This window comes from Oncorhynchus mykiss, chromosome 15 (genome assembly GCF_013265735.2).
Source record: "Oncorhynchus mykiss isolate Arlee chromosome 15, USDA_OmykA_1.1, whole genome shotgun sequence".
Taxonomy (NCBI): domain Eukaryota; kingdom Metazoa; phylum Chordata; class Actinopteri; order Salmoniformes; family Salmonidae; genus Oncorhynchus; species Oncorhynchus mykiss.
Window position 1 is genome coordinate 31,905,035 of NC_048579.1, and position 21,005 is coordinate 31,926,039.

The 21,005-nt window shown below is 44.3% G+C and overlaps 1 protein-coding gene across 1 annotated transcript; it reads left to right on the plus strand.

Moving 5' to 3' along the window:
• Positions 1–5,751: 5,751 nt before the first annotated feature.
• LOC110490007 (enoyl-CoA delta isomerase 2) lies at positions 5,752–19,445 on the plus strand. The gene is made up of 10 exons (XM_021563083.2): positions 5,752–5,912; positions 6,974–7,136; positions 10,566–10,664; positions 11,419–11,601; positions 11,923–11,992; positions 12,287–12,389; positions 12,499–12,619; positions 15,500–15,589; positions 15,832–15,975; positions 18,442–19,445. Exons 1-10 carry the CDS (start codon positions 5,869–5,871, stop codon positions 18,595–18,597), a joined length of 1,173 nt encoding a protein of 390 aa, XP_021418758.1. The 5' UTR covers positions 5,752–5,868; the 3' UTR covers positions 18,598–19,445.
• Positions 19,446–21,005: the final 1,560 nt, after the last annotated feature.

Genomic DNA, 21,005 nt, shown 5'->3' on the forward strand with positions numbered 1-21,005 from the left:
GCTGACAGCGACTCCCAGTCGTTCAATAAAAGGTCTTCCAGACACGGGAGGTGAACTGAGGACCACGGTCAGACACAATATCCTCCAGGATCCCGTAGTGCCGGAGGACGTGAGAGAAGAGAACCTCCACGGTCTACAGGGCCGTAGGGAGACCAGGCAGTGGAATCAAACGACAGGCTTTGTTAAACCAGTCCACAATGACAAGAATGGTGGTGTGCCCCTCCAAGGGGTGCCCCCTCCAAGTTCCTGTGGTCCGTCCAGACAATGAATTGGTGTTTAGCACCCTCCAGCCAGTGTCCCCATGCTTTCAGAGCCTTCTTGACGGTCCACAACTCACAAACCCCCAAGTCGTAATTCCGCTCTGTGGGAGACAGCTTCCATAAGTAGAAGGCCCATGGATGGAGTTTAGGCAGCTATCCAGTGCGTTGGGAGAGAACAGCCCCTACTCCAACCCCAGAGGCGTCCATCTCCACGATGAAGGGCAGAGACGGGTCAGGGCGAGCCAGAACAGGTGCGTTAGTAAAACGTTCCTTGAGTGCACAGTATGCTTTGTTGGCCTTCCCAGTCCAGCGCAGCTGTTGAGGACCTTCCTTCAGGAGGGAGGTGAGAGGAGCCACCACTGTGCTGAAACCCCTAATGAAATGACAGAAATAGTTGGCAAAAATCAAGGAAGCCCTGCACCGCCTTGATGTTGGATGAAATAGGCCACGACCGTACTACATTGACCCTGCTCTCCAACACCAGCAGTGGATATCCAATAGCCCAGGAAGGAGACAGCCTGCTGAAAGAAAAGGCACTTCTCTGCCTTGGCGTACAGTTGATTCCCTATCAGCCTCTCGAAACGGACCTGACATGAGAGACATGTTGCTTGTGTGTAGTGGAGTACACCAAGATGTTGTCTGTGCACACCACTACATAGTGACCCAACATGTCTCTCAACACCTCATTAATGAATGATTGAAAAACCGAGGGTGCATTTGTCAGGCCGTAGGGCATTACCCTGTATTCGTAGTGCCCGGTGCTGAAGGCGATATTCCATTCAGCCCCCTCTCTGATGCGCACCAGGTTGTAGGGACTGCGTAAATCCAATTTAGTAAAGTACTTAGCACCGTGCATTTGTTTGATCACAGTGGGTATGAGAGGCAGGGGATAACTGAATTTAACAGTAGCCTTATTCCGAGTCTGGTAATCGATACAGGGGCAAAGACCTCCCTCCTTCACAAAAAAGAAGCTGGAGGTGGCCAGAGAGGTGGACGGACAGATGAATCCTTGGGCCAGCGCCTCCTTGATGTAGGTCTCCATGGCTTCGGTCTCTGCATGCAAGAGAGGGTAGATGTGCCCCCGCGGGAGGGTAGAACCAGACAGTAGGTTGATGGTGCAGTCCCATGGGCGATGTGGGGGCAGGCACATGGCACGAGTCTTTGAAAAGGCCGCCTGTAGGTCCCGGTACTCCTCCAGGATAGGTATGTGGGTGGCCTGTTCCGGACTTTCCATGGAGGTGGCACAGATTGACACCGAGAGACGCCTCCCTTCATACTCCTGCGTTCAACCCAACAATCTCCTCTCTGTCCACAATATGCTGGGAATATGCAACTGTAGCCAGGGGAAACCTACAACTACAGGGTGTGCAGGAGAGTCTAAGATGAGGAAATTGATGCATTCATGGTTGTTTTGAGTAACTGAGGGAAATGAGAATTGTGGTCTGGCGCACCAGTCCTGTTCCTAGGGGACGGTTGTCTAGGGCAAGGACTGGGATAGGGGGTTGTAAAGGGACTAGAGGAATGCGTAATGATAAGGCCACTGACCAGTCTAGGAAGTTGCCTGCAGCACCTGAGTGCACTAGGTCAGGACTCAGTGGGTGGCCAGGATAGTCAGGGAAGGTGATAGGGAGGAGGACGGGCTGGGTGGACAGAGAGGAGCAAGGCACGTCCACGCCTACCTGGGAAGGTGCAGGAGCGCTCCTCTGCCTTTCGCTTCCTCGCTTGGTTTTCCTCCTGGGACAGGTGTGGGGTGGTCCGACTCCCCACAGTAGGAGCAGAGACCCTGTTGACAGCGGCGTTTAAGTTCCTCAGGGGGAAGGTGCGTCGTGCCTACCTCCATGGGCTCAGTATCGCGGAGGTTCCTGGGAGAGACCCGAATTCCTGGGATGACGGGCAGGCAGGAGATTTCCAGGCTGACGGCCATGGCGAATAGCTGGTCCAGCATGAGGTTCTCATCGCGACAGGCCAGCTCGGTCTGGATGTCAGCCTGTAGCCCGCTGCAGAAAACCGTCAACAGGGCCTGGTCATTCCAGCCAGTTGACGCAGCCACCTTCCAGAAATACAGAGAGTACTCCGACGCTGTCCTGGACCCCTGGCGTAGACGCAGGAGATGCTCACCTCCCTCTCGGCCCTCTGTAGGGTGGTCGAAGACGCCACGGAAGAGTTGGGTGAAGCGCTCATAGGACTGCACTTCTGGTCCATTCCTCTCCCAGATGGCGTGCGCCCACTCCAGAGCCCGGCCTGTCAGCACCGAGATCACCAAGGCCACCTTGCCCGTCTCGGAGGCTACCCTGGCATGACAGGCCAGGTGGAGGTCATACTGCAGGAGAAACCCCTACAATGTGCTAGGGTTCGTCAAACTGCTCCGGGAGGGGCAGGTGGATGTTGCTGAGTGGACCGGGTGATGTAGATGGTGATGGGGTGGCTGGAACGACTGTGGGGAACTGGGAAGGTGGTGGTGTAGCCTGCAGTAAGTGTAAGGCCCGGAACACCTCATCCATGGCAGTCCCGAGGCACTCCAGGCACGAGTCGTGGTGGTGGACCTTTGATCCTTCACCGGAGATGGCGGGATGTCCTGCTGCATCCTGTTTTCTTGGGTCGGTCATTCTGTCACTGATTTAGAGAGGAGTAGGCAGGAGGCAGTCGCAGGTTTAGAACTACTGAATTTATTTAAGCACCATAGAACAAAGTGAGATGAAACCCAAATGCTGTTGGCTCAAAATAAACCCTGCAAAAAAAGAATCGTCCCTTTTTCAGGACCCTATCTTTCAAATATAATTCCTAAAAATCCAAATAACTTCACAGATTTTCAATGTAAAGGGTTTAAACACGTATTCAATAAACCATAGCAATTAATGAACATGGAATGGTCGTTAAGACACTAACAGCTTACAGACGGTAGGCAATTAAGGTCACAGTTATGAAAACTTAGAGGCCTTTCCACTGACTCGAAAAACACCAAAAGAAAGATGCCCAGGGTCCCTGCTCATCTGCGTGAACGTGCCTTAGGTATGCTGCAATGAGGCATGAGGACTGCAGATGTGGCCAGGGCAATGAATTGCAATGTCCGTACTGTGAGACGCCTAAGACAGCGCTACAGGGAGACAGGATGGACAGCTGATCGTCCTCGCAGTTGCAGACCACATGTAACAACACATGCACAGAATCGGTACATCCGAACATCACACCTGCGGGACAGGTACAGGATGGCAACAACAACTGCCCAAGTTACACCAGGAACCAACAATCCCTCCATCAGTGCTCAGACTGTCCGCATTAGGCTGAGAGAGTCTGGACTGAGGGCTTGTAGACCTGTTGTAAGGCAGGTCCTCACCAGACATCACCAGCAACAACGTCGCCTATGAGCACACACCCATCGTCGCTGGACCAGACAGCATTGGCAAAAAGTGCTCTTCACTGACGAGTCACGGTTTTGTTTCACCAGGGGTGATGGTCGGATTCGTGTTTATCGTCAAAGGAATGAGCGTTACACTGAGGCCTGTACTCCGGAGCGGGATTGATTTGGAGGTGGAGAGTTCGTCATGGTCTGGGGCGGTGTGTCACAGCATCATCGGACTGAGCTTGTTGTCAATGCAGGCAATCTCAATGCTGTGCGTTACAGGGAAGACATCCTCCTCCCTCATGTGGTACCCTTCCTGTAGGCTCATCCTACATGACCCTCCAGCATGACAATGCCACCAGCCATACTGCTCATTCTGTGCGTGATTTCCTGCTAGACAGGAATGTCAGTGTTCTGCCATTGCCAGCGAAGAGCCTGGATCGCAATCCCATTGAGCACGTCTGGGACCTGTTGGATCGGAGGGTGAGGGCTAGGGCCATTCCCCCCAGAAATGTCTGGGAACTTGCAGGTACCTTGGTGGAAGAGTGGGGTAACATTTGACAGCAAGAACTGGCAAATCTGGTGCAGTCCATGAGGAGGAGATGCACTGCAGTACTTAATGCAGCTAGTGGCCATACCAGATACTGACTGTTATTTTTGATTTTGACCACCCCCTTTGTTCAGGGACACATTTTTCCATTTCTGTTAGTCACATGTCTGTGGAACTTGTCCAGTTTATGTCTCAGTTGTTAAATCTTGTATGTTCATGCCAATATTTAAACATGTTAAGTTTTCTGAAAATGTACGCAGTTGACAGTGAGAGGACATTTCTATTATTGCTGAGTTTATATCTTCATAAACAAAAGGGCACAGGGCGAACCCAAAGTGACAAATATAAAGTACTCAGTCAATAGTAGGTGATATTCCTCTCAGGAAAACAAATAACATTTACAATTACCGACAAAGACAAATGGCAGAGGGAGTATGTACACAGTGATAGAGTGGGGATTGGAACCAGGTGTGTGTAATGATGACGAGACACGTCCAGAGTTGATGAGTCAAGGGCGTTTGCCAGCAGTAGGTTCGGCAGCAGCCAGAAGGCCGTCGATGCCGAACGCCTGAGCTGGACCGGAGGGGGAGCCAATGCGAAGTATGGTGGGACATGGGCAAAAGGCTATATTAGCCTTGTAAAAATTGCTGCCCAAATAAATGCTTCACAGAGTTCAAGTAACAACTGTTCAGGGTAGACTGCGTGAATCAAGCCTTCATGGTCGAACTGCTGCAAAGAAACCACTACTAAAGGACACCAATAATAAGAAGAGACTTGGTTGGGCCAAGAAATATGAGCAATGGACATTAGGCTGGTGGAAATTTGTCCTTTGGTCTGATAAGTCTGCATGTGTGGTTCCCAACATGAAGCATGGAGTAGGATGTGTGATGATGTGGGGTTGCATTGCTGTTAACACTGTCAGGGATTTATTTAGAATTCAAGGAACTCTTAACCAGAATGTTTACCACAGCATTCTGCAGCGATACGACATCCCATATGGTTTGCGCTTAGTGGGACTATCATTTGTTTTTCAACAAGACAATGAACCACACACCTCCAGGCTGTGTAAGGGCTATTTGACCAAGAAGGAGAGTGATGGGAGTGCTGCATCAGGTGACCTGGCCTCCACAATCACCCAACCTCAACCCAATTGAGATGGTTTGGGTGAGTTGGACCGCAGAGGGAAGGACAAGCAGCCAACAAGATCTCAGTATATGTGGGAACTCCTTCAAGACTGTTGGAAAAGCATTCCAGGTGAAGCTGGTTGAGAGAATGCCAAGAATCTGCAACGCTGTCATCAAGGCGAAGGGTGGCTACTTTGAAGAATTTGTTTAATGTTTTTTTGGGTACTACTGATTCCATATGTGTTATTTCATTGTTTTGATGACATCACTATTATTCTAAAATGTATAAAATAGTACAAATAAAGAAAAACCCTTGAATGAGTAGTTGTGTCCAAACTTTTGACTGGTACTGTATATAACTCCGTGGGGAACGATTTGCGCAAGGCTCCCCAGTCCCCACGGTCATCACCTGAGCAACACGACAACAGCCTGGAACGCACCCTTCATGGAAAGGGTGGTGCAAATGCCTTAGCCAATGGTGAAGGACAACGAAGGTCAAGGGGAGGGTTCAATATTGTAAACAGCTAATTCATTTCGCTGGATTGTCTTGAACATCCAAGTTATTGTATTTTGGACTGAAATTACCAAACTGTCATGGCTGTGGCTTTACGGAAAATTTCTCCGTGGCGATTTGTCAGGTAAGATTAGCTATAAAGAATCCCATCACTTGCAATGTAGCCTATGTTGCACGGATTTGAGGTCAAACCATAGACATAGTAACAGTAAATTAGCCCGGCTAATTTAAGTAGATTTTTAGTTTAGCTGTCCTGTATGACGGGAGCTAGTTAGTTTAGCTACCGTTATAACAGTAGCCTAATCGTCATTGCGAATAGTTATTATTGTATCTTCACCATGCAGTTTTGGCTGGTTGGCACGAGAGTCTGTTAAAACTCTGCCTGTATTTAAAGGGTGTCATGTTCTGAACGAGCTAGGGCTGTCTGTCTTGCTTGAAATTAAGTTTAGCTTGCTAGGTTAGCTCAAGTTAGCTATCGCTCAGCTGTTCTAGTGTGCTTCCGTATCCCTGACGAAAATAAGATTGCAGTCAGAGTGCAGAATAACTGCAGTTATTCTGCAATTCTGCCGTTTTTACGTACAAAATACCACAGTCGACTTCAGTTACAGCAGCAAATGACAATATAAAAACAGGATGTTCATGACCTAACATTCCAACGTATCAGCTACCACGAAAAACACTTACACGATGACCTGTTGCTAGGATGTGGGGCAAAGGGCATAGCTGGTTGTTGAAAGGCTAGTTACTCAGTTAGCCGTTCAACAGCTAGCTATGCCCTTGGCCCCACATCCAGACGGAGCTAGGTTCCGTGTCTATCCAAAGACCCACTCTAAGGTCTAACTAGCTACCATGAATAAAAACCAGAGGAAAGGTCACAACTCATTCTTGATGGCCCATCCAATGCTGTCACTACATTGTATCACAAACTGTACTGTAACTCCCAGTACATTATCTTTCGTCCTGTTCCTGATCCTGCTCATATATAATACCACAAATTATTTAGAAAGGCCACTGTAGGTGTTTGGATCTAGTTTAATGCCGTCAGCCAAGTTCAGTTCATTTGTGCTTGGCTATTTAATTGAAACAATTTGGCTTATAATATTATTTAGTCTTTGTGGCAGTCAGTAATTGTTTTTGAAACCGTACCACTTATGTCACTAATTTGACCTGAAATCATCTCTTCAGGGCAGTCCAAGTCACGCACATTCCCACTCTGAAGCTGCACATGACTGGTTCTATGATGGGGGCGACGGTGGAGCAATTCAATCATGCCAAGAGTCAGATGGGAACGCTGAAGGAAGATCCTGGCAATGAGGCCAAGCTGAAAATCTATGCTCTCTTCAAACAGGTTAGAGGTCATTGTGCTTTAGTCTTAGCTACTTGGCTGTCATGTTTCTGAACATTGAGCAATGTTCCCTCTAATCTTTTTCAGTAATGAGCAAATTTCAGGTCTGCTGAGCACAAACTTTAGTTGTGAAAATTCGGTGCAACTTCTAGTGTGCTTTTACTGTGAACCCTGAGGCTGTACCCGCTATAAGTTACAGTTTTAAATGGTCAAGTTGGCTACTGTGGCTATTTGATAACGTAGGCCTACCATCAAAAACAGTGGATAAAATGCATCCCATAATATTTTAACATGGAAAAAGCTATTCTATCATTCAGCAGCAGCAAATGTGTGGTGTTCAATGTAGGCCTACATTCCATGAGAAAATAACATGCAGGGAGTGACATTAACCTGTTTATCCACATGTCCTTCAGACAAGGTGACTGAAAATGTTGTCGTTTGATGCAAGAAACCACTTTACAAAATAAAATGCATTATTATTCCAATACCCTTATTACAGAGAATCAAACAAATAATGCTACCCTCTGCCTATAGGCTACTTAACTTATTCAAGACCGTCTTAAAATACAACACGGGCCCTTTTTAAGAAATTTTAAAAAGCTCTTTAACTGACTAGCTCTTCAGATGGCTAGAAATGCACACATTTTGTGCTCTTATATGAAACAACCACTCCCTCTTTGTTAACTAGAAGTTAGCTATAACTGGGATAATTACTCACTAACTAGCAAAGAATATGAACAAATGTGCACAGGTGGCTGGCTACATGTAGCTCTCGCTTTGATCTGAAAACAAGCGCATCTACTTGTGACCACTCATGCTGTAAACACAGTCCAGTTCAAAGTGAATGGCACAGATCCATATATGGCAATGTCTATTTGCATATAGGCCTACTGCAGCTCTGATTGCTTATGGCGCACCGGTCTGTGTCGACGACTGGCGTGAGTCATGCCTGTCAATGCAATAGAATCTTACTCTGATGCGCTATGCCTACAAGCAAATCTCTTGCACAGGTAGTTTTGCATATTAAGTCTTGCATAGTTCATTTTGTTTTTGTATGCTACATTGAAAGTGGTTAATATTGCATTGATTCGAGCACCGTTTCCACAGTAGAGCGAAATGTTGACAATGTTAACTAAAGGGGAAAACTCTTGAAGTTCAATTTTGTGCTTCTCTGCACTGGCTGATATTTCTTCTGCGTAGCTTAGAGGGAACATTGATCAAGAGTATGATAGATAGAAGGGGTGCTCCTTTTTTATTTTGCTGTGTCACAGTTGTATTGAGTAGCATATTACTGAAGGAAGCTTTGGGCTTATAGCGGTGGGCCAGTAACTGAAGGGTTGACGATTTCGAATCCCAGGGCTAACAAAAAAAATCTTGAGGGTTGCTGGCATCATCTCGGGTGACTCAACTTACTTCAACGGACTCTGTGCGGCTCTTAGGCTGTCTGTGTGTGTGGGGTCGGGTGCTTGCATGTTTGATGCTGTTTCAGCAAAAATACAAGTTTTCATTGTACTGTACACAGAAAATTCTCCAGTGTTAAATCAACACTGAAAGAGGGGGACCATATAGATACTGGAACCAGTGTTAAATTAACACACTGCTTAGTGTAAAACCTTATTTGAATATTTCCTAGAGTGCCATGCCTTTCGAGTGAATTGTACATTCTATAGCTAGAGCACTCCTGACATCTCCAGGAGTGATAAGTATAATTTTTTGTCTTTATCTGTTGTGGTTTAGTACTTTTTTTTTGCTAGCTAGGGCCATCTACTTTAAGTTCTACCTGTCTTCCTAGTTGCTTACTTAGTGTGTGAACTGCTGATTGTTCATAATATGCAGATTGTTGTTTACACATCAACCAGGATAAATGGGCAGGGCAATTTGTGACTTGTTTTGGTAATCAATGGCTGTATTGGAGGGGGAGTGGTTTCACCTCTGAGGCAATCAGCAATTGGTACAGGGATATGTGCTCTCCACCTCGGCTAGGCATTAGCAATTAGTTCTTCTGTCTCCCCTGGTATCTCAGCCGCGGTTGTGTCAGTGGTGGTTTTGTCGCAAAACTAAGGCCGTTGCCGAAATGAGGACTGTTCTGCTGAGTTATTTGAGGAAGGAAAGAGAGGAGGTTCATCACACCACTTTCTCACTTGAGTATCTTACCTAGTTATTTACAGTTGCTCTAATTGAGCTCTTTTGTAGCCTTTTCTATACTTGTTTGCGCCTCCCCATCCCTTGGCTGCAACCCTTCTAATTTAGTCTACCCTGCACGCACAACACATGTGGAATTCTGGGTCTCTGGCATCGTTTGGAATTGGCACTGATCACGGCACTGATCCCGTAGAGGTTAAAGTCATGATGGACTGCTGTTTCTCTTTGCATATTTGAGCTGTTCTTGCCATAATATGGAATTGGTCTTTTACCGCCCCTACCTTGTCACAAGTGATTGGTACAAACTCATTAAGAAGGAAATAAATTCCACAAATTAACTTAACAAGGCACACCTGTTCATTCAAATGCATTCCAGGTGACTTCCAGGTGATTTCACCTCAAGGAGCTTGTTGAGAGAATGCCAAGAGTGTACAAAGCTGTCATTTAAGGCAAAGGGTGGCTATTTTGAAGAATATAAAATATATTTTGAACTTTTTTGTTGTTGTTGGTTAATACATGATTCCATGTGTTATTTAATAGTTTTGATGTCTTCAGTATTATTCTACAATGTAGAAAATAGTAAAAATAAAGAAAAACCCTGGAATGAGTAGGCGTCTAAACTATTGACTGATACTGTACATATTACTTCAGTTAGCTTGACTAACCTGGACCCACGCACATTGACTCGGTACCGGTACCCCCTGTATAATGTACATAGCCTTGTTATTGTTAAAATTTAGTAAATATTTTCTTAACCCATATTTTTTCTTAACTGCATTGTTGGTTAAGGGCTTGTAAATAAGCTACCACCTGTTGTATTCGGCGCATGTGACAAATAACATTTGATTTGACTTGAAGTCCATAGGACCGAAAATTTTGTGAACGCAATAACCATGCTTCTGTCACTCACTAACAAATAGTCATTGGTGGTAACTAGAATTAATTTGAAAGGCAAGGCACTCTGGGAAATAATTGAATAAGGTCTGACACTAAGCAGTGTGTTAATTTAACACGGATTATAGTGTGTATATGGCCCCACACTTTCAATTTTGATTTAACACTGGATAATTTGCTGTGTATGTTTTAATGATTAGAAAGCTATCCAAGGTATCACCCCCTGTTTCAATCTGTTTGCTTCCATCTGATATCTAGTGAAAATGACCTAGATTGTTCACCTGTCAGAGTTCATGAAGGAAACAGGACAAGTACAGTAAGGCCTTAAAGTGTACTAGAGACACCGGCTGTATCTCATTTCAGTATCTCCTCTTCTCTCTTTTGGTGTCTTACTAGGCTACTCAGGGACCCTGTAACACCCCAAAGCCAGGGATGCTCGACTTTGTCGGCAAGGCCAAATGGGACGCCTGGAAGTCTCTGGGTTCTGTATCTCAGGTAATCTACATTCCAACATTGCATATACACGGAGTATACAAAACATTATTTTTATTACATAGACTGACCAGGTGAATCCAGGTGAAATCTATGACCCCTTATTGATGTCACTTATTAAATCCACTTCAATCAGTGTGGATGAAAGGGAGGAGACCGGTTAAAGAAGGATTTTTAAGCCTTGAAACAATTGAGATGGATTATGAATGTGTGCCTTTTCAGACTAGGCAAGAGAAAAGATTTGTCTTTGAACCGGGTATGGTAGTAGGTGCCAGGCGCATCGGTTTATGTCAAGAACTGCAACTCTGCTGGGTTTTTCACCCTCAACAGTTTCCTGTGTGTATCAAGAATGGTCCACCACCCAAAGGACATCCAGCCAACTTGACACAACTGTGGAAAGCATTGGAGTCAACATGGGTCAGCATCCCTGTGGAACTCCGTGTACATAACACCACTCATACATCTTTTATTAAGATACCCAGTTGTCCATTTTAAGACTATTCTTCCCTAGTTTATTAAAAACAACAGACAAACACATGACTTGCGAGCAATTTCAAACACAGACAAAAATGATAGTAGTTAAAAAACAAAACCATATTAGAATCAGCCATTCTTACTGAATGTCACCCAAAGCCAATAAAAGAACACTAAAAACTCAGTTGTCATCACGATGTGGAGATGTGCCATTGTCTTCACACAATGAAATTGACAGACAGGAATTAATACACTGTACATCTCCTTTTTCCCTTCCTCTCAGGAGGATGCCAGACAGCAGTATGTGGACCTGATCGATTCTCTGCTGGCTGCCGAGGGGCCTGCGGTAGCCGCACAGCCCACTGGGAGCGCTGCTACCTTTGATACGCTGCTGGTCTCCACGGAGGACAACATCACCACTATCCGCCTCAACAGGCCACAGAAGAAAAACGCCATCACTGTGGAGGTATTTCAAATGAATACATTTATTAAGCATTCGTGTCATAGTCTATTTCCCACCGCCCAACATCAGCGGCAGTCTAAATGGTAGACATATTTTGTAGATGGGTTTCACAGTAGTAAGTACTACACAACATTGTGAAACCATAGAGTATCCTAAGGCTAAGTGTTACCGACGTTGTGGTATGATTTTTGTGTTTCATCAATGAAATGCCTTGTCATAGTGAACGATTTGCTTACTGTCTATGAGAAGAGCAATTACAAACATCCAGTAATCATCCAGCTCTTCAATTCTGTTATTTAAAATGGTTTCCCTCTTGATATCCAGATGTACAACGAGGTCATCAAGGCTTTGGAGCAAGCTGGCAAAGATGACTCTGTCATTACTGTAATCACAGGTAAGAGCCAAACCAACCAATTTCTCCAATGGAAGTCATGAATGCGTTATGGAGAGACTATCAGTGATATGAATATGCACTCTTTTGCTGGCCCAGAAATGAAACGCTAGGAATAAAGAAAAGCCACCACACAGTATATTATGGTGCATGGAAAAAAAGCATGTGGGAGCAAGATTTACTGTGTTTCGGCTTTTCTTTCTTTCGACCTCCAAGGCTTTGCCGTGATACAGTAACTTGCACTGCTCCAGTCTTCTCAATTGCTCTAAGTGGCTCTCCCTAATTGACCCCCTCAAGGTAGTGGAGACTTCTACTGCAGTGGCAATGACCTGACAAACTTCACCAAAATCCCAGAGGGTGGAATCGAGCAGATGGCAAAGGATGCAGGCGAGTTGCTAAGGTAACGTCTTTACCCAAGAGGAGCAGGCAAAAGTTTACCTTGAAGGAACCTTTTTCCTAATGCTGTTGATATCATCTGTTGACAAATCAGTGTGTGTGTGTGTGTGTAGGGAGTTTGTCAAAGCGTTCATCGACTTCCCTAAGCCCCTGGTTGCAGTGGTCAATGGTCCGGCTGTGGGCGTGTCTGTCACTCTACTGGGGCTGTTCGAGATTGTCTATGCCACAGAGAGGGTAAGGTGGTTTGTCATGTCCACTCATTGCTGGCTAAGAACACATTTATATTGTATCTCTATGAGAGGTTGACCGATTAGGATTTTTCAACGCCGATACCGATTATTGGAGTACCAAAAAAGCTGATACCGATTTTTATATGTATTTGTAATGAACAATACTGAATGAACAATGGACACTTATTTTAACTTAATACATAAATAAATGTAGTCTCAAATAAATAATGAAACATGTTCAATTTGGTTTATGTAATGCAAAAACAGTGTTGGAGAAGTAAAAGTGCAATATGTGCCATGTAAAAAAAACTAACATTTAAGTTCCTTGCTCAGAACATGAGAGAACAAATGAACGCTGGTGGTTCCTTTTTAACATGAGTCTTCAATATTCCCAGTTAAGAAGTTTTTAGGTTGTAGTTACTATAGAATATTACTATTTCTCTACCATTTGTATTTCATATAACTTTGACTATTGGATGTTCTTATAGGCACTATAGTATTGGCAGCCTAATCTCGGGAGTTGATAGGCTTGAAGTCATAAACATTGCTAAGAGCTGCTGTTTGAATGAATCCTTGCGAGCCTGCTGCTGCCTACCATCGCTCAGTCAGACTGCTCTATCAAATATCAAATCATATTTTAATTATAATATAATAAACACACAGAAATACGAGCCTTTGGTCATTAATGTGGTCAAATCCGGAAACTATCATTTCGAAAACAAAACGTTTATTCTTTCAGTGAAATACGGAACCGTTCCGTATTTTATTGAACGGGTGGCAACCCTAAGTTTAGATATTACTGTTACATTGCACAACCTTCAATGTTATGTCAATTATGTACAATTCTGGCGACTTAATTACAGTCTTTGTTAGAAATAAATGGCCTTTCAACAGTTCGCAACGAGCCAAAACAAACACAGACAGGAACAATCACCCACGAAACACTCAAAGAATATGGATGCCTAAATATGGTTCCCAATCAGGGACAACGATAAACACCTGCCTCTGATTGAGAACCACTCCAGACAGCCATAGACTATACTAGATACCCCTACTAAGCCACAAACCCAATACCTAACAAAAACCCCAAGACAAAACACACCACATACAAAACCCATGTCACACCCTGGCCTGACCAAATTAATAAAGAAAACACAAAATGCTAAGACCAGGGCGTGACAGGCCTGATGCGTGGTGCTGGCACTGGTGGTACTGGGCCGAGAACACGCACAGGAAGCCTGGTGCGGGGAGCTTCCACCGGAGGACTGGTGTGTGGAGGTGGTACAGGATGGACTGGACCGTGAAGGCGTACTGGAGAGCTTGAGAGCAGGGCTGGCACAGGACGTGCAAGGCTAGGGAGGTGCACAGGAGGCCTGGTGCGTGAGGTTGGCACAATCTTCACCAGCCGACTAACACGCACCTCAGGACGAGTATGGAGCGCTGACCCAGGTGCCATCAAATCCCCGACACGCTCCGTTGGGCGAATTCCGTACCTAAAGCACCAACACAGCAACTCCCTCATAACTCTCTCCTCCAATTTCCCCATTAACTCCTTCAGTCTCTGCTTCGCTCACCTTCAACACGGCTCTGGTTCTGGGCTCCTCCTTGGCTCCTCACGATAAACAGGGGGAGTTGGCTCAGGTCTGACTCCTGACTCTGCCACACTCTCCCTGAGCCCCCCCCAATACATTTTTGGGGCTGACTCTCGGGCTTACGTCCGCGCCGCCGTGCTTGTCTCTCCAACTCCATTCTCCTATACCCCTCTTCGCACTGCTCCAGCGAATCCCAGGCGGGCTCCGGCACTCTCCCTGGGTCGACCGCCCACCTGTCTATTTCCTCCCAAGTCGTATACTCCAGACTTCGTAGCTCCTGCTGCCGCTGCCTGTCACCACGCCGCTTGGTCCTGTTGTAGTGGGTGATTCTGTAAGGGTTTTCCTGTGGTGAAGGAGAGGCGGACCAAAATGCAGCATGGTAATTTTTTATACTTTACATCTTTAATAAAGATGAAACAATGAACAATACAAAAACAAGAAACGTAACACGAAAACCTAACAGCCTATACTCTGATTGAGGACCACTCCAGACAGCCATAGACTATACTAGATACCCCTACTAAGCCACAAACCTAATACCTAACAAAAACCCCAAGACAAAACACACCACATACAAAACCCATGTCACACCCTGGCCTGACCAAATTAATAAAGAAAACACAAAATACTAAGACCAGGGCGTGACATTATGTGAAGATTGATTGTTTTTTTTTAATAAGATAAGTTTAATGCTAGCTAGCGACTTCCTTGCAGCCACAAGGTCCTTTTGATGCTGCACTCGCGTAACAGGTGGTCAGCCTGCCACGCAGTCTCCTCGTGGATTGCAATGTAATAGGCCATAATCGGCGTCCAAAAAGGCCGATTACCAATTGTTATGAGAACTTGAAATCGGCCCTAACTATTCGGCCATGCCGATCGGTCAATCTCTATACATGTCTGTTAGTTGATGATAATACGATATTAGCATTGGTTTATATCAGGGTTGGGGTCAACTTCAATTCCAGTCAATTCAGAAGGTAAACCCAATTCCAAATGTTCCTCATTGAAAAGCATTGAAGATAATTGGAATTTCAGTGTACTTCCTGATTTACCTGGAATTGAACCCAAACCTGGTTTCCAACTACACTCCTGGAGAGATACTGGGTCCCCAAGCTTTTGTTCCTGCCCACCAGCACTAATATACCTGCCAAGCTTGGTCACGATTGTTGTGACCACTACGCCCTTACCACTACGTCCACATTGCCATTCTCCACTTCCATGCTTCACTATACTCTGCAGTAAGAGGGTGGGGGTGTTCCTGCCTAACGTATGCTTCTTCCCCCTCCAAACAGGCTACATTCCACACCCCCTTCAGCCAGCTGGGACAGAGCCCAGAAGGCTGCTCCTCTTACACCTTCCCTAAAATAATGGGCAATGCAAAGGTATGGATGCACAACCTTGTTCTTTTGCTGCAAATGTTGCACTTCATAGAGGGGTATTCTCAGACAGTTCTTCTCAGTTTCCCTTTTTCTAACATCAATGCATGATTGATGCAAAAAAGGCAAAGTTTCAGATATGGATCAACTATTTTTTTTATACTTCTGTATTTTAGTTGAATGTATTTCATTTGCAATTGGAATTGAATGAAATTACACTAATAGACATTGCCATGCTCTGTGACTAGGCCAGTGAGATGCTGCTGTTCAACAAGAAGCTGAGTGCCGTCCAAGCTTGTGCCCAGGGCCTGGTGACCGAGGTCTTCCCTGACAGCAGCTTCCAGACTGAGGTGGCCACCAGACTCAAGGCCTATGCCAAGCTGCCCAGAAATGTGAGTCAAAGCCCCAGTAAATATTGAAAGTCAGACGTTTGTGCATTTTGTGGAATATATTCCTGGAACGTATCAAAATTGATGAAAGCTGGTTGTATTTTACAGAAATTCCTTTTGAATGTTCCAGGAATTTTGAATGATGTTATTATTGGCCGTAGTTGCGCTTCAGTGGACCAGAGGGTGCCAAATCGTGCAAATTGAAGTTCATTGACACATTTTTCAACAAGTCCCAAGCTGATCTGATGGACAGCGCAGTTGAATATTCAAAACTGTCACCAGTATATGATATGGCAGTATATCTAGACCCCAATATTACATAATCGCTAACATAAGCAGAGAAAATTTTACAGGAATGCGTCATTAAGTCTGCATGGCAATGATGGCAAGGCTACAATATTTGCACAATTGGCAATGAGTTACAGACAACTGGGCCATTGTATAATGCTTGAAGATTGTTTTGCTTCAGATCGGTAGAAGAGCTGAGCCTAAAATTGTTTGTCATGCATGCCAAAATATATTTAATCTCATAGTAAGCCTTTGATTCTGCTTTGTGCTGTTTAGGGGGTATCGTTCCCTTATTATTGTTACTACTGGGTGAGGCATAACCAATACACAATGTAAATGTATACAAATCATTCATAAATTTGCAGGTTTGATGCCTTCGTTGCATGCGAAAATGAACAAATGAAAAAAGATTGTATTTTTCCCTACCTATACCTGTGGATGTATTTCAAGGCCTACCTTCAAATTCAGTGCCTCTTTGCTCGAAATCCAAAGAAATCAGCCAAGACCTCAGAAAAAAATTGTAGACCTCCACAAGTCTGGTTCATCCTTGGGAGCAATTTCCAAACACCTGAAGGTACCACGTTCATCTGTACAAACAATAGTACGCAAGTATAAACACTGTGGGACCACACAGCCATTATACTGCTCAGGAAGGAGATGCGTTCTGTCTCCTAGAGATGAACGTAATTTGGTGTGAAAAGTGCAAATCAATTCCAGATCAACAGTAAAGGACCGTGTGACGATACTGAAGGAAACCTGTACAAAAGTATCTATATCCACAGTATAACTGTAAAATAGTCCTATATCGACATAACCTGAAAGGCCACTCAGCAAGGAAGATGCCACTGCTCCAAAACAGCCATAAAAAAGCCAGACTACGGTTTGCAACTGCACATGGGGACAAAGATCGTACTTTTTTGAGAAATGTCCTCTGGTCTGATGAAACAAAAATGGAACTGTTTGGCCATAATGACCATCATTATGTTTGCAGTAAAAAGGTGGAGCTTGCAAGCCGAAGAACACCATCCCAACCGTGAAGCACGGAGGTGGCAGCATCATGTTGTGCAGGTGATTTGCTGCAGGAGGGACTGGTGCACTTCACAAAATAGATGGCATCATGAGGAGGAATATTTTTTGGATATATTGAAGCAACATCTCAAAACATCAGTTAGGAAGTTAAAGCTTGATCACAAATGGGTCTTCCAAATGGACAATGACCCCAAGCATACTTCCAAAGTTGGTGCAAAATGGCTTAAGGACAACTAAGTCCAGGTATTGGAGTGGCCATCACAAAGCCCTGACCTCAATCCTATAGAAAAATTTGTGGGTCGAACTGAAAAAGCGTGTGCAAGCAAGAAGGCCTACAAACCTGACTCAGTTACTCTTGCCCTGTCAGGAGGAATGGGCCAAAATTCACCCAACTTATTGTGGGAAGCTTGTTTAAGGCTACCTGACATGTTTGTCCCAGGGGAAACCTCCTATTTAATCAATTTTAGATTAAGACTAATGTAACAAAATGTGGAAAAGTCAAGGGGTCTGAACACTTTTGAATGCACAGTATATTTCTGGAGTGTTCCTATATCTCTGGTGGGGCGGCAGGGTAGCCTAGTGCGTTGGACTAGTAACCGGAAGGTTGCAAGTTCAAACCCCCGAGCTGACAAGGTACAAATCTGTCGTTCTGTCCTTGAACAGGCCACTGTTTCTAGGCCGTCATTGAAAATAAGAATTTGTTCTTAACTGACTTGCCTAGTTAAATAAAGGCACATTTTTTTTTAATAATAATTAAAACAAATCTCCTAGACAGACACTTCAAGAGCTTGTTTCTTATGGTTTTTGCCATATATGAATGTGTTATTCAATGCATTTCTCTGGGCTGTAGTAAAGGCTAAATTCAATATTATATCAAATTATTTGTTCATATATATATATATATATATATATATATATATATATATATATTGTACCTAAAGGAGTCCTTAATTCAATAGCTAAATCGTCCATAGTATGACCATCTTAAAACAATTCTCCATTACACCAGCTCTGTCAGGCGGAATGGGTTACCTACGGATCCGCATGAAACCAAAGACACATTTCCGCATTTTGTATGAACACTATAAAGTTTTTCTAATCCTATCTATTTGACCTCTACTTTCTTCCCATGGCTGTTCCCTGGCTGCCCAGTCCCTAGCCCTGTCCAAGCAACTGATCCGTGGGACAGAGAAGGAACGTCTCCACACTGTCAACGACCAGGAGGTGGAGCGCCTGGTGGAGCGCTGGCTCTCAGATGAGTGCATGCAGGCCATCATGAGCTTCTTCCAGGCTAAGGCTAAGCTGTGAGGAGATCCTCCCCCAGAGACCCACAGACAGAGCGCCTAACCAGAGTCATGCCCATTAGGTATCAATCGGGAAAAAATGGACCGAAACACGCTCATTTACATTTTCCGTTGTAAAACATTTTAAAATGTATTCTGTCATGTGCCCTAATGAGCATGACCCACATCACACCAACCTGTACCCCCCCCCCCTTTCCTCCCCTAGTACAGCTCCAGCATAGATTCACTAACATGTAAGAAGAGATGTCAATGGGATAAAGCCTGTAACCATGCTGAGCCTTGAGCTGATGCCTTTTTTTCCCCTTCAGTTTTATCAGATGGTTTTGTAAATTAAATATAATATTATTAGTATTATTATTGTACCGTATGAACACCCAACATCCCGTTCTGTAGATTTTTAACTGTTGATCTTGATCGTTTTGCAATTAACATATCTGGGCATTCCATGTTTTGAAACACCAGTGAAGTTAACTGCCAAAATAAAGGAAACGCCATCATGAAGTGCCTTTTAATAGGGCGTAGGGTCACTAACTCAGGAACCACACCTGTGTGGAAGCACCTGCTTTCAATATACTTTGTATCCCTCATTTATGCAAGTGTTTCCATTATTTTGGCAGTTACCTGTAACTTACATGGACTAAGCTTCCAAGAGGTGCATATGGTAAGTTGAAGGTGGGTAGTGCCTTACAGTCCAAAAAAACTGAGCTGATCAAAGCGGATTGTGTTTTGCACTGTCCAATGGTATTTTATATGCACTCAAAAGTATTCTTGGAGATGGCATCATTGTTTCACACATCTATATCTGTTTGATTACAGTAATAAATACATTTGAGCAAAAAATAAAAAAAAAAACGTCAATGTGTCTTTGTCAAACTTATTTGACAAAAGGATGATAATGATGGTTAAGGGTTGTAGGATAGTTCTGCCATTTAATTTAATATCCTGTAGAGGGCGTACTGCACCAAAAAACAAGTGCAACAGCTCTGCAGCCTTCATGCCAGCAAAATGTAGATAGTAAATCAAAAGGGACAAAGGACGATTAGTTGCTAATTGTATACATGACATTTTGGTTTGAATGTAAGTGTACTTAAATTATATAATATTAAGACTTGTCTTATCTCATGAAACCTGTATTATTTTGCTCATTGGTATGGGGAGGTGTACCCCTGTGTCCAGTGAGCTGAATTCAGGACAGTATTTCTGTCCATTTGGAGTGGCCTCTTTTGGCCCAAGGGCACCCCAGAGGCACATTCCAGTACTACTTCTATTCACACCATCTGCACTAGATGACATACAGTGCCTTGCGAAAGTATTCGGCCCCCTTGAACTTTGCGACCTTTTGTCACATTTCAGGCTTCAAACATAAAGATAGAAAACTGTATTTTTTTGTGAAGAATCAACAACAAGTGGGACACAATCATGAAGTGGAACGACATTTATTGGATATTTCAAACTTTTTTAACAAATCAAAAACTGAAAAATTGGGCGTGCAAAATTATTCAGCCCCTTTACTTTCAGTGCAGATAACTCTCTCCAGAAGTTCAGTGAGGATCTCTGAATGATCCAATGTTGACCTAAATGACTAATGATGATAAATACAATCCACCTGTGTGTAATCAAGTCTCCGTATAAATGCACCTGCACTGTGATAGTCTCAGAGGTCCGTCAAAAGCGCAGAGAGCATCATGAAGAACAAGGAACACACCAGGCAGGTCCGAGATACTGTTGTGAAGAAGTTTAAAGCCGGATTTGGATACAAAAAGATTTCCCAAGCTTTAAACATCCCAAGGAGCACTGTCCAAGCGATAATATTGAAATGGAAGGAGTATCAGACCACTGCAAATCTACCAAGACCTGGCCGTCCCTCTAAACTTTCAGCTCATACAAGGAGAAGACTGATCAGAGATGCAGCCAAGAGGCCCATGATCACTCTGGATGAACTGCAGAGATCTACAGCTGAGGTGGGAGACTCTGTCCATAGGACAACAATCAGTCGTATATTGCACAAATCTGGCCTTTATGGAAGAGTGGCAAGAAGAAAGCCATTTCTTAAAGATATCCATAAAAAGTGTTGTTTAAAGTTTGCCACAAGCCACCTGGGAGACACACCAAACATGTGGAAGAAGGTGCTCTGGTCAGATGAAACCAAAATTGAACTTTTTGGCAACAATGCAAAACGTTATGTTTGGCGTAAAAGCAACACAGCTCATCACCCTGAACACACCATCCCCACTGTCAAACATGGTGGTGGCAGCATCATGGTTTGGGCCTGCTTTTCTTCAGCAGGGACAGGAAAGATGGTTAAAATTGATGGGAAGATGGATGGAGCCAAATACAGGACCATTCTGGAAGAAAACCTGATGGAGTCTGCAAAAGACCTGAGACTGGGACGGAGATTTGTCTTCCAACAAG

Coding starts and splice junctions, on each gene's coding strand:
- LOC110490007 (XM_021563083.2), top strand. CDS start 5,869: ATGGCTGTGGCTTTACGGAAAATTTCTCCGTGGCGATTTGTCAG. Junction 7,137..10,565: donor TCTATGCTCTCTTCAAACAG/GTTAGAGGTCAT, acceptor GTGTCTTACTAG/GCTACTCAGGGACCCTGTAA. Junction 11,602..11,922: donor AAAACGCCATCACTGTGGAG/GTATTTCAAATG, acceptor CTTGATATCCAG/ATGTACAACGAGGTCATCAA.